General features: G+C 52.0%; 1 protein-coding gene across 1 annotated transcript in view; it reads left to right on the top strand.

Moving 5' to 3' along the window:
* NCOR2 (nuclear receptor corepressor 2) overlaps positions 1–12,049 on the top strand; it is a 177,456-nt gene that overhangs the window by 81,870 nt on the left and 83,537 nt on the right. Inside the window, exons 8-11 of the mRNA XM_074159904.1 lie at positions 1,084–1,150; positions 6,379–6,566; positions 7,885–7,981; positions 10,410–10,588. Of these exons, the coding sequence (XP_074016005.1) occupies positions 1,084–1,150; positions 6,379–6,566; positions 7,885–7,981; positions 10,410–10,588 (531 nt within the window). The remainder of the gene's footprint in view (positions 1–1,083; positions 1,151–6,378; positions 6,567–7,884; positions 7,982–10,409; positions 10,589–12,049) is intronic.

Genomic DNA, 12,049 nt, shown 5'->3' with positions numbered 1-12,049 from the left:
GAGGGGAGTGAGGAAGCAGCAAGGGTGTCTTTCCATTCTGCTAAATCCTGCAGAACATGCCTACATGAGACTGTTAAGCTCCTGATCAGTAATTACACACCACAGCTCTGCCTTTAATCGGGATAAAAGACTTAAGGAAATTCCTTTGCCCCTGGTCTCTACCTCTTACCTAGAGATTTTATTGCTGTGAATATTAGTAACAAGAACAACAGGAGCTCAGCTCTCGGGTTCGTGCAGACTCTGGGAGATTGTGCCGCCTTTTCCAGCTCCTTACTGCTTTGGCGCTGCCTCTCTTTGAGCAATAACTTCATGCTGTCTTCAGAAAGTAGAAAGAAGAAGAAACCAGGGGAGTATCTGGGCAGACGCCGGGTTGGTTGTGGTTGCAGTGGCTCGTTTCTCTCTTGAGGTCCCAATTCTGCAAGTGGCTGAACTTTCCTGGCTGGTTTGTTTGCAGCTTTGTTAGGCACGGCTCCAAGGAAGCCAGAGGTTAGGAGATATGTGCTGCAAGCCCTGCCGCAATCCTGCCTCCTTATCAGAGCCTCGGAGCCCGGGGTGAATAACCCCTGGGGAGTGTGTGTGTGCTGACAGCTCCCTTGATGCTGGCCCAGGGGACCAGGGTGGCTTGTGGTGGCTCCAGGTGGTCTCTGCCCACTTCCCATCATGCAGAGTTTGGCCTGAGCCCCCAACTCTTAGGACCCCATAGGGTTTTTGCAGATCAAAAAGGTAAAAATAATCAAGAAACAGCCTGGCCCATTGGTAGATGCAGAGCTGAATATCTGCCCGTATTCTGTGCACAGCAAAAGTTTTTAGAATTGGGAGTTTATAGTTTCAGTTCTCAACCTTAGTCCTGGTTTTTACCAACAGACGTGAGTGATGTTCCTCGTGTTGGAGGGTTTGTTGGTCTTTTTCTAAAGCTGGTGTAGGGTTCCTATTGCTGCTCTGAAGTTGATACAATTCCAAGTTAAGGTGGAAACCATGCTGCTGACTCCTTTGGGAGTGAGGAGACCCAGGATTTGGATTTTAGCCGCCTTGTTAATTGGATCTCATCTTTTGTTGTTTGTTTTTTTTTTTTTTTCTTTACAGAAACCAGGCAATGCGGAAAAAGTTAATTTTGTACTTTAAGAGGAGAAATCATGCTCGCAAACAGTGGGTAAGTGATTCCCTTGTACCTTATTTTATATGTATAAAGCAGCGTAATTTATTATGTGAGAAAGAAAGGGACATTTTCCAGCAGAGAGGTGCTGGTGCTCAGTATGGTGCCTGTTCCATTGCTGTGGCATCTCTTATGCTTAAAATAACTTGGATGTAAAGGAGAGGTCCCGGATCCTACTGCAGGCAGCACCTCCCTCCGCAAGTACCCCCTGCAGAGCGAACATGGGGGGTTGGCTTAATCACAGCGGAGCCCTTCCAGAGAGCCTATTCACAACGTAAATGTCTATTTTGTGAGTAATTGAACCCTAAGAGAGGTGTGAAATAAGCTGACTCTGCTTCCGATAAATGGTCTGAAGTCTGATCTGACTCCTTCCAGCTGACCACAGAGCGATGTTCTAGGAATTTGTGGTTTAAAACAAAAATCAAGCTCTGTGCCAGTTCATTTCTAGGCAGCTTTGCCTGCAAGATTGTTCCAGTGTCCTTCAAAGAGATGGTTCTTGGTTAGCTAAGGGGGAAGGTGGGGTTTATTATGAGACTTCAGAGGCATTTCTTGCAAGTCCCTAGTAGATAGAGGAGAAAGTTCAAATGGGATTTACAGAATTTATACGTTTTTGATGCTGCGGTACTCACCAGTGGGAGCTGGGAGGCAAAACCAGCACCGAAGGGAAAAGCAACCAATGGCTCCCACTGGCAAGGTGGATTTGGTGGTATCTTTCCATGAAGGGTGATTCAGCTCACGACACGGGGCTTTGTGTTTTACATGGAAGATGCAAAAATACCAGTTCCTGACTCAGTGTCTCTGTTCTGGGGCAGGCTCAGGTGCCAACCATCAGGTTGCCATCTTAAGTTGCCAATGGTGCAGGTTTTCTGAGCATCTTTGGTGTTGGTTTTGGACAGAAGTGCTTTGTCTGGGAAGTTATTGGAAAAATTCAAAGTAACAAGCCTGGGAAGTGGTTTGAAGGCTCTACCTTTATTTCTGAGCTAGTGATCAAATTGTTTTCTTATTTATGGTGAACAAAGGATGTTCCTTTTCTTTCCCGTGCTCCATTTTTTCCCCCTGTTTTGTAGCAATCTTCAAAAAGCCACAGATCTTGTATTCCAAAGGGAAGGTTGTGTTTCCCCTTCGTGTCCAAATGCGTGTGTTTAGTGTTTTCCATGATAAAACTTCCAGGTTTCTACAGGGCTACACCTGCAGCCTGACCCGGCGTGGCAGTCGGTGCTGCTCAGGGCACCTTGCCTGCCGCAGCCGAGGACTTCTGCAGGTGTGGGAAGCGGATCAATATTCCCTTCCTCAAAACAGGGATTGCAAAGCATCGTGTGGTTTTATTGGACCCAGAAGGCAACTGCCCAGGAGCCGCTTTCTGGTGGAAACGGCCAGTTACTGTGCTAAACCTAGAGTGAGTCGCTCTTTTGTGTCTATCGAGGAGCTGGGGAAAAAGGTTTAATTAGGCTGCAAGAACACAGTTCCTGAAATACGGCTCACAGTAAAGTCGCCTGTCATGCAAAATAGGTGAATTTCTGCCAGCCGGTTTATTCAGTGTCCTTGAAAGGGGATTTTTCAGTTTAGGGAAGCATTTTGCCTATTCTACAAAATAGGCAACATACGGTTGCTGAATTTGCAAAGTGAATACATTTGCTGATTCTGTTTGCAAAATGGGTACGCTTAGCTATTTTTCTGCCTATTTTGTAGCAGACCCTATTTTTAGCAAAGCCCATCTATGTGCCAACATTTCTTTCTGGCTTTTTTACTTTCTGGGGTATTGTCACTGCCCCGGGCTGGCTGGAGCAGGGTCAGAGCTCGGTCCTTGCAGGGTCCAGCCCTGAGAACCCCACCAGAGGTTCTGCAGGGCTTTCTCCTGCCTCCACCGAGGTCGGCGCAGCAGAAGATATTTAATTGCCATCAGAGGGATGATGCTGCAGAGAGAGAAGGGTAAAGGGAGCTGTTCTGGCTGTAAGAGGTTTATCTCCATCAGCCAGGGAAACAAAACCGTGGAGCTTGCATAGGAATTGGACTGGTTCCTCCTGTCACCTTCGCTCTTCCACTCCCCTCCGAAGAGCTGCTCCGTTCCCTGGAGCTGCGAGAGCGTGGGCTGCGGGAGGGCTTGGGCTTTGGCACAGCCTACAAACTGCCTTCAGCTGCTACGGCGGCGTTACTATTCATCCATTTTTAGATACGCATGTCAGGTCCGATTTGGCTCGCCATCAGTTACTGGTGTGATTGAGAGGCGGATGGGCTGGTGAGCCCAGCCGGGAAGAGGAGCGGAGGAAGCGCCGATGCTAAAAGCCAGCACAGACGGTTGCTCAGGAATGGACACGCTTGCTTAAAGCTGCTCAGAGGATGCTTGAAGAAGGAATAGACGCTTCTGCTGCTGAAGTGCCTGACCGGGAGCTTCTCCTGGTGATTAAGCTGTGAAGATGCAGGGAATGCACAGTGCTATCAGGTGCTTGTAATCCTGGCTTTTGAAGGATGGCAAAAGATTGCAGGAGCATATATCCCAGCTGGACCAAAAAGTGCTGCACAGGGATGCTGCAGACCAGCCCTGCTGTGGTGGGGTTTGAAGCTTGGTGTGGCAGGAAGGATCGTTTTGCTCCGTGGCGGGAAGAATGCAGATGCAAGTCAGAAGTGCTCGGCTGGTCCATAACAGAGCTGTTCTGTGGAGGGCTGGGTTGTGTGAGCAGGGAGCTTGGGTACTGCTGGGGGAATCAAGAGTGTGATGTTCATGTTGCTTTTTCCATCTGCGAATACCAGTTCCTTAAAAGAGGAATTCTGGATAAAGAATTTGTCAAGTTGTCCCAAAGAGTGGAGGAAAAGGAAGAAAAAGAGCCACCCCGCTGGCTGCAAAACAGCCTGGCAGCCGTGCCAGGGCGGTGACAATGCAGAACCCAGCACCGGCTTGTTCCCACAGGGGATGAAAAACCTTTCAAAGCCTTGAAGCTTTTCACCAGACCCAGCCCTCGTACTGGGCTGTCCCCTGGCCATGCCACAGGCTGGCACATGGCATGGGGCACCAGCTGCCTCCCGGCACTGAGGCTTGATAAACTTTGCAGGGTATTTTTAGCCTCTTCCCAAATGTGACGCTCTGAAAGCAGGAGGATAGAGCAGATTTGCTGGCAGGGTGGGAGCTCTCGTTTGCAGGGGGCTGATAGCATCGCTCCAGGAGGGGTAAAAAGGCAGCAGCTGTGATTTCTCCAAGCTGCAGCAGTTTATTGGCATTACCCATAGCTCCTTGCCCACAGCGCAAGATTCACCTTGGTGGTTTTCAGGGTGGTTTTATTTTGGTTCTCAATATTCGATTTTATCTTACGGCCATTTCCTTTGGCTCCAATGAAACCCAAGCATCTCTTGTGCATCCGTGCGGGGCAGGAAAGCCTCTGGTTCCGGGTGTGCAAATGAGAATGAATTTATTTGTGGGGGAGGGTGACAGTCCGCATCAGCCGTGGTGTTTGAGATGCTTTGTCCACCTCACATTATGATCAAGGCACCTCCAAAAGGCCATGGGATCACAGGACGTGTTGCTGCGTTTGGGTTAATGGCAGGTCCATGGTGGCTGGACCAAACCCACATGCCAGGATCAGCATGACACTAGCCACAGGTGCTGCAGGTGCCTGGCAGCAGTGCCGGTCCATGGAGCTGCTGGTGCTCGGGGTCCATGGTACAACTGACACGCTTGGTTCGGGGTAACCCAGTTGTCTCCTGACCTAGAACTGGGCATTTCGATCGGTTTGGGGATGTTTTTTACCTCTCCCCATATTTTTTTTGGTGGCTGAGAGCGAGCAAGACGCGAGCAGAGCACATCCAGGAAACTCTACAGCCTTGGACTTCCCTCCAGTCATGGGGTGGTGATGGCAAGAGATGAATTTAGTCCTTTGAAATCCAGATTCCCCCTGTTTCTGCTGTGGTGCCGAGTGTGCTGATGCCAAGCCGCCCGTTCTGGAAAGCAGCGTGGGGGGCAGGAGGTGGCCTGGGGTTTGCCATTGATTATTTTGCAGAGCGACATCTGTTTTCGCTTCCTGATTTGGGGCCTAGAAGGCATTTGTTTCACTCAAAATGAAACCTTAAAACCCCCTCTGCTCACGCAGCTGCTCTCACGTGAGGCTGGGCGCCATCACTCCTGTCACTGCTGCAGCTGTCAGGGATGGTAGCCAGGCATCTTCTCGGTGTGGACCTCGCCTGTGTGTGGGCATCTTCCTCCAGCAAGAGGGTGGCCAGAGGAGGGAGGAGCGATTCGGTGGGGAGAGGCTCGTTTATATTGCAAATAATATTTTAAAGCTATGGTTACTGGGCTGATCCCATCACTACCAAGGAGGAGCGTGGTGCTGGACCTCTGTGGTGGGCAACTGGGAGGTGTGCTGTGAGGATGTCACCCAGGAGGATGTGGCATGAAAACCCCTCATGGCGCTGTGTTTCTGCAGAGCTTGGGTTTTCCATCAGTGAGGACATGCTCGTCCTGCTCCTGGGCCAGAAAGGAGGAGCAGCAGCTGACAAAATGCTTTAACATTAGTCCTCCACCACACCTTAGGACCTCAGCTGGGGGCAGGGTGCCCAGCTCTTGCTTTTGGGGAGCCAGGCCCATGTGCAGAGCTGCCCCAAGGCCCCAGTCCTGTTGGTGTCACCAGGAATGAGCCGGGAGCACCAGGGGCCAGTGTGGCTGGGTAGGAAGGGGTGTCCGGCTCCAGGTGCCTCGGCAAGGCTCTCCCCAGCACGGAGAGCTGGTGGCTCCAAGATTACAGCTCTGCACAGTGGGGACCTGCTCTGCTCCCCTCCTGCATCCTTTCCCAAGGCCGTGTTTCAGTCCCTTCTTGCTTGGTGGCTTTCAGGCAGGTGACTTGCCCTCTCCCCGTGCATGGCCAGGTGTGTCGGAGCAGGGACTCCTTCCACAGCACTGGGGCTTTTGTTGCCAAATCGAGCACCCAGAGCACTGCTTCAGGCAGAAGGTGTGGTAGGTGGACAAGGCCACACTGGGTGAGAATTCTGGTTTTCCCATTTTGTATTGGGTCTGGAAGGGAAAAGCCTGAGGGTACCTGATGGCCTCTCTTGAGAATTTACCCTTGGGTTGGTCTCAGACCCTGGAGCATGTCCATGTCCTAATAAACCATATTTATTTAAGCGACTTGACTCATGCTCAGCCTGAGCAGCCATCAAGGGAAAGGCCTGGAGGAACTTGCCCTTCCCAGGAACTTTCCAGGCACGTCTCCTGAGCTCCCTCTCTCCCTCTGCCCTTTCAGGAACAGAAGTTTTGCCAGCGCTACGACCAGCTGATGGAGGCCTGGGAAAAAAAAGTGGAGCGCATCGAAAATAACCCCCGGCGCCGTGCCAAAGAGAGCAAAGTGCGGGAATACTATGAGAAGCAATTCCCAGAGATCCGGAAGCAGCGGGAACTGCAAGAGCGCATGCAGAGGTTAGAGGAGAAGCGGTAGGAAGGGGCTGAGCTGGTATCAGACAGCCTTTCTCTTTTCTTTGGGGATGGGTGTGGGATTGGTTCGTGGGAGGAGCGGGCTGGGATGACTATAGGTCCCTTTTCTCCCCTTCTAGTCAAAGGCAGAAGACAGTAGACAAGCAGCTTTGCTGCTTTTTCCCCAGGTTGGCTCAGCACAGAGCCAAGGGAGAAGGAAAAATGTCAGGAATGTGGTTGCCCATCTCCCCTCTGCTGCTGCTCTCCCAGCTGGCTGCGTTGGATCAAGGGCAGCTCCCTTGTTCTGGCCAGGATGGTGCTAATTACTGCCTTACTGGTGGGCCCAAATGTAGATGTACAAGATTTGCAGATGGATTTGGTCATGTCGATGATTTAATACATGTACATGCTTTGATCGAAGCATGGGCAGGGAGAAGAAACATCTGCAGAGATTATAGGAATGACCACAAATGACATGAAGGGAGCAAAGTGTCTCACTGAAAGGGATGTCCCCCGTCTCTCCCATCCACTGTCCATTTTCTCCTCCTCAATGGAAGTGCAATTGAGGTCACTCTGTTTCTTGCCAGAAAGAGACACAATTTCATGATCTCCACCCTTCTTGCTGAAAACTTTCCATCATTCCCATTTCAGCCCCAGGATCTTGCCCAGGGACACCAAACCCTTGTGCCAGCATCCTGTCCTTGTGCCCCACAAACAGCTGGATGGGTCCAGACTTCCTAATCCTTATTATATCTTGAAGAGAAGGGGAGAAATGGTGCTGAGAAATGTTTTAAGCTATTATGTGCTTAATAAGAAAAGTTTTAATTGCTTGGGATGTGTGGCTGTTACACTGGGTGATACTGGGGGGGAAGAATGTCAATGACTGGTTTTGATTTAAAAGTTCCTGCGACATTTACAAAGTAGATGCGGCTTTTGCGTCAGCAGATGCTACAAAGCTGACGGCTCAGTGTTAATGCTGACGCCTTTATACCATCGCTGGGGTGCGATGAACAGGAGAAAATATGGGGGAGGGTATGGTTGGGTATGAAATGTCCTTCCGTTGTAGCGGTCCAGGAGGTTGGCACAGGTAAGGAAGGTGGTTGGAGGCTTTCGACCTGTGAGCCCTAAGCTCGGGGGACACAAGGGACGGTGCTCTCTGGGCAGCCTGAGGGGCTGCAGTGGGCACCATTCCCGCAGCATGGCATGGGGTGGCCTGGGTGACGTGTTGGGATGTGGTCATTGTGGAGATCGACAACAGGGCGAGCAAGTTGTCATGAACATGGTTTGCTGCTTATGAAATGGTGCATCAGTGTCTGAGTGTTCCACTGCGCTTTCCCAGCAGGGTAGGACAGAGGGGCAGCGGCGGGCTCTCCATGTCGGCCGCACGCAGCGAGCACGAGGTGTCGGAAATCATCGACGGGCTCTCGGAACAAGAGGTGAGACCAGGTTGTCCCTTCTCCTCCTCTTCACCGCTCACTCCACTCTTCTCTGAGGAAGCCAGAAGAGTTACCACCAGGTCCCACGCCAGGTCCCACAGTGTCATCTGATACCACATCCTGATAGCTTCAGGCCACACTGAGGTTGGGGAGGTCACCCTGATGCCTAATACACTTTCTGGACAGGATCCAAAGTGAGGTGTTTATTTAATACCCAGCAGCAATTTTCCAGCTGCCTGATAGAACCAAGAGAGCCATGCAATGGTTCCGCAGGAGCAAAACATGGAGCAAAGCACCCCAGGAGCTGGTGGCCACTGGATAGGGTTTAGGAGCATTCAACTGCCTCTTAGGGACCTGAATCCCCAGCTCATCCTAGGTAGCTCATCCTAAGTAGCACCACACAAACACCTCCTGGCTGTTGGTTTAAACTGGAAGCAGAGATGGGAAGGCAGGGGAGGGGAGCCGGCGCCCTGGCTGCCGAGTGGAGGGGTTTTTCTGTTTCATTTTATTTTGAATGGGCTGTGTGGCTTGACACAGGGGAATCCTATGGAATGAATGGTTTGTACGTGAGCCAGTTGGCCCACATCTTCTGGGAGTGCTCCATTCATCTTGAAACATCCCCGTGACCTTGGCTTCGTTTGGATCTGGTTTCACAAGGGTTCCACTCTCTTGGCACGGAGGCGAGCTGCAGTGAATGGATCGTGTTTGGGAGGGGAGAGCAGCCCTTGCCCAGCAATAGCTGAGATGTTTGCTGCCTGTGCGGCACCATTCCCTCCCTGCCCCGGGTCCCAGGCAGTTCGCTGTTAGCCAGTTAAGGTGATGACCTGGAGGACACGGGTCTTGGAAGCAGCAGAGGAAAATTTCACAGCTCTGCAGAGGTCGTGGCCAAGAGGAGCGTTAGACGATTGCCTCTGACCTCCTGCACACTGTGCTGCTAAATTCCACCCCGATAGCCTTCTGCTGAGCACCCAGGCACAGCTTTGCTTGTCTCAGAGGAGACCTTAAGAGCTTCCAGCCCTTCCACAGGGTTGGAAGGAGCAGGGAGGCGAGAGCTGGGGTGCATTGCTGGTGGCAGGGGCCAGCTCTCTGCCCCGATGCATTGCTGGGGAGGAGAGGGGTCTGGCTGCCTGCTGGGGGTGTATCTGCAGCACTCGGCACCCTGAGACCCTGACGGGTGAAGGGAGAGACCCCTGCCAGCTGCCTCTCTGCCTGCCGGGGCTTTGCACAGGGGCTCTCTCCTTTCCACTGGGGCCGTCTGCAGTCATCAGGGTCGATGCTCTGGCTGCACGCTGTCCCTGACCTCCCGCGATGAGGTGAAACCCCCAGGGCATCTGAAGCAGCCAGCTGCTAAACAGGAGGTGTCCTAGTGAGGATGAGGAACGTGATGAAACGAGTTGAAAAGTCCATGTGTGTTCAGAGATCTGTGTTTTAGGAAGAGGAGGTTGGGTCTGATCCGCCGCAGCGGGGAAGCGGAGCGGTGCTGGGCAGGCCTGGGTCAGCAGCTTGCTGGGAGGATCGGCCATTACTGTTCTCCCAGGAACCAGCATCTAGCCGTAAATTAAAATAACAGCACTTGAGACCTGGCCTTCTGGGGTCAAGGGTTGGAATTTTTGTCTGACCAGTGCCACCCCGGGTGACAGCGAGGACTTGGAATGATGGTGCTGCTAGCCAATTAAAGAGGGTGGCCAGAGCATCCCTTCATCCCCAGAGGCTGGACCTGCGCCAGGGCACAGTCCCAGCATTCGGGCAGGGGACAACACAAATGAGACATCACATTGGCCACTCTGTCGCAAATACCTAAGGAAACCAGTGCACCCAGTCTGTCCTGTCACAGTGCAGCCCAGACTCTGGATGAACTTTGTGCTTGAATAGGATGGAGTAAAGGCATCGGATTATGTCCCAGGGTGTTGCAGTACAAGGAAAGAAAGGAATGATGGCCCTGTTATGGTGACGTTTGAAACATCCTGGAACAATATTAGGTTTCCTGTGGAAGGGAAACCAAACATCTCCCTCTGCCCACCCTTTCAGACAGCTGTGCAGAGCTGACCCCCTTCCCTCGCAGTTTGGGGTGGGGGGCTGCACATCCACATGGGCATGGATTTGATGGTTGGGAAGGGGTTTGCGTTCTTTGTGCCACTGCTGCTTTACTTGTCTCTCATTGTGGTCAGGAGCTATTTTGCTTAAGTCAGACATTTCCATGCAATATCTTAAAGCCTTTTATTTCAAAATGAGAGATTAATTGTTTCCTGGCTGACAGCAATAGCCTCTTTCAGCATTTAATTTACAATTACTCTAGCAATAAAGCTGTCTAGTGCTTGCTTTTGAATTCCCCTGTTCCTCCGCCTGTCCTTTCCTCTTGAACATCTGTCCCATGTGGTCCCCGCGGGGCTGTGGTGCTGACCAACTGTTCTCTCTGCTTTCCCCAAAGAACCTGGAGAAGCAGATGCGCCAGCTCGCTGTCATCCCGCCCATGCTTTACGATGCTGACCAGCAGCGCATTAAATTCATCAACATGAACGGCCTCATGGATGACCCCATGAAGGTCTACAAGGACCGGCAGGTGATGAACATGTGGAGCGAACAGGAGAAGGAGACCTTCCGGGAAAAGTAAGTGAAGCCCTCACACCTCTCTTTGCGTGGCCTTGGGAAGTGTAGACGGGACCCGTGCAATGCTTTGGCTGGGACCCCAGCACACTAAGGCATGAATTTCCCAAGGGCTTGTCTTGCCCCCCCCGCCCCCTCCCAGGCACACAGCTGTGGTCGCTGTGTTGCCTTGGACCTGGGCACAGAGTGATGCACCTGCAGAGAAACCTCAGGCCTTTCTGTGTGGTTGGTGTGTTCGTGCCTGCCTGCAGAGGTGTGGGACGCTGCTGCTCGCAGCAGGGTGAGAACTAGAAGTTTTTCTGCTTCTGTATCCCTTGTTGTATCAGCCACTTCAAGGATAACAGCAGTGAAACCCAGTGCTCCATACACTGTTACGTTTTTGGATTTACGTGCTGTCCTTTGAGCGCTGCATGTCCAGGGGGATTATGGGGCTGTCAACATCCAGCCCCGCCATGTAGACCCCCTCAGGCTGCAGGTTCCAGCTGGTGTCCATCCCTCGGCGCTCTGTCCTGCTGTCTGCAGGATTTGCACCGGCTGCTGTTTCCATGGAGGCATTCCCACGTAAGACACGTGCAGACTCTGGTTGCGGTGTCTTCTCCTGTTTACAAGCAGTGCTTGAGAACAGCTTTGCTTTATCAACTGAGATTGCTTGGGGGATTGCTGATCCCTTCCCTGGGTACCACCACCAAGCTGTGGGTTCCAGCTTAGTCTCAGATCCAGACTCCCCTGCATTTCATAGCCCAGCGGAGACCCAGTTGTGTTTGCGTGGAGGACTGGAGCATCCTCAGTGCCTCCAGTGTGGCTTGTGTGTCTGTAAAAACAGAGCTGGAGTTCAACTTCCAGCAGGATGAGCTCTGCCAGGGCTCACTGCTCTGGACATGAGGGACACAGGGGTACAGGGCTGTGCCAGAGCCACCTCGTCCATTGTGGCAGCGCTGCCTTAGTCTGGCCTCTGGACAATCGTGACACAGCTCAATGGATTACCATCAGGCCTACGGCCAGCCATGCTGGAAGCTGCTCTGTGTCCGGGATCCCTCCTCCTCATGATAACTTCAGTTTGCAGCTGAAATAACTTATTGCCAAAATGGACCAAAAAAGAACAAAACAAGCAAACAGGCTCCAAGGCTTTAGTAGAGGAGAATCCTCATTGCTAATTAGCCTTAAAATGTGACACTCCAAACAGCAAGGCTTGCCCGCAAATGACGCAAAGGCTAATTACTTGGTCTTTAATGGCGGAGCCGTGCCTGGCTAATGGGGCTGGAAGAATCCACACCCAGCTCATGCATCCTGCTGTGCATGGTGGTTTCTGTGTCATCACCGTGGGTGATGCAGAGCTCGAGGCGTAAATACAGCAGGATTTTGGGGCTCTCTAAAAGCTCTTTGTAAGAGATTGGTCCTTAGGAGCTGTAAGGAGGGCCAAGGGATTCCTGCCCTGGCTCTCACCCCAATCCCAGTGTGCGGGTA

This window comes from Numenius arquata, chromosome 16 (assembly GCF_964106895.1).
Source record: "Numenius arquata chromosome 16, bNumArq3.hap1.1, whole genome shotgun sequence".
NCBI lineage: Eukaryota > Metazoa > Chordata > Aves > Charadriiformes > Scolopacidae > Numenius > Numenius arquata.
Note: the sequence above shows the minus strand (reverse complement) of the source record. Positions and strands in the feature narration are given on the sequence as shown.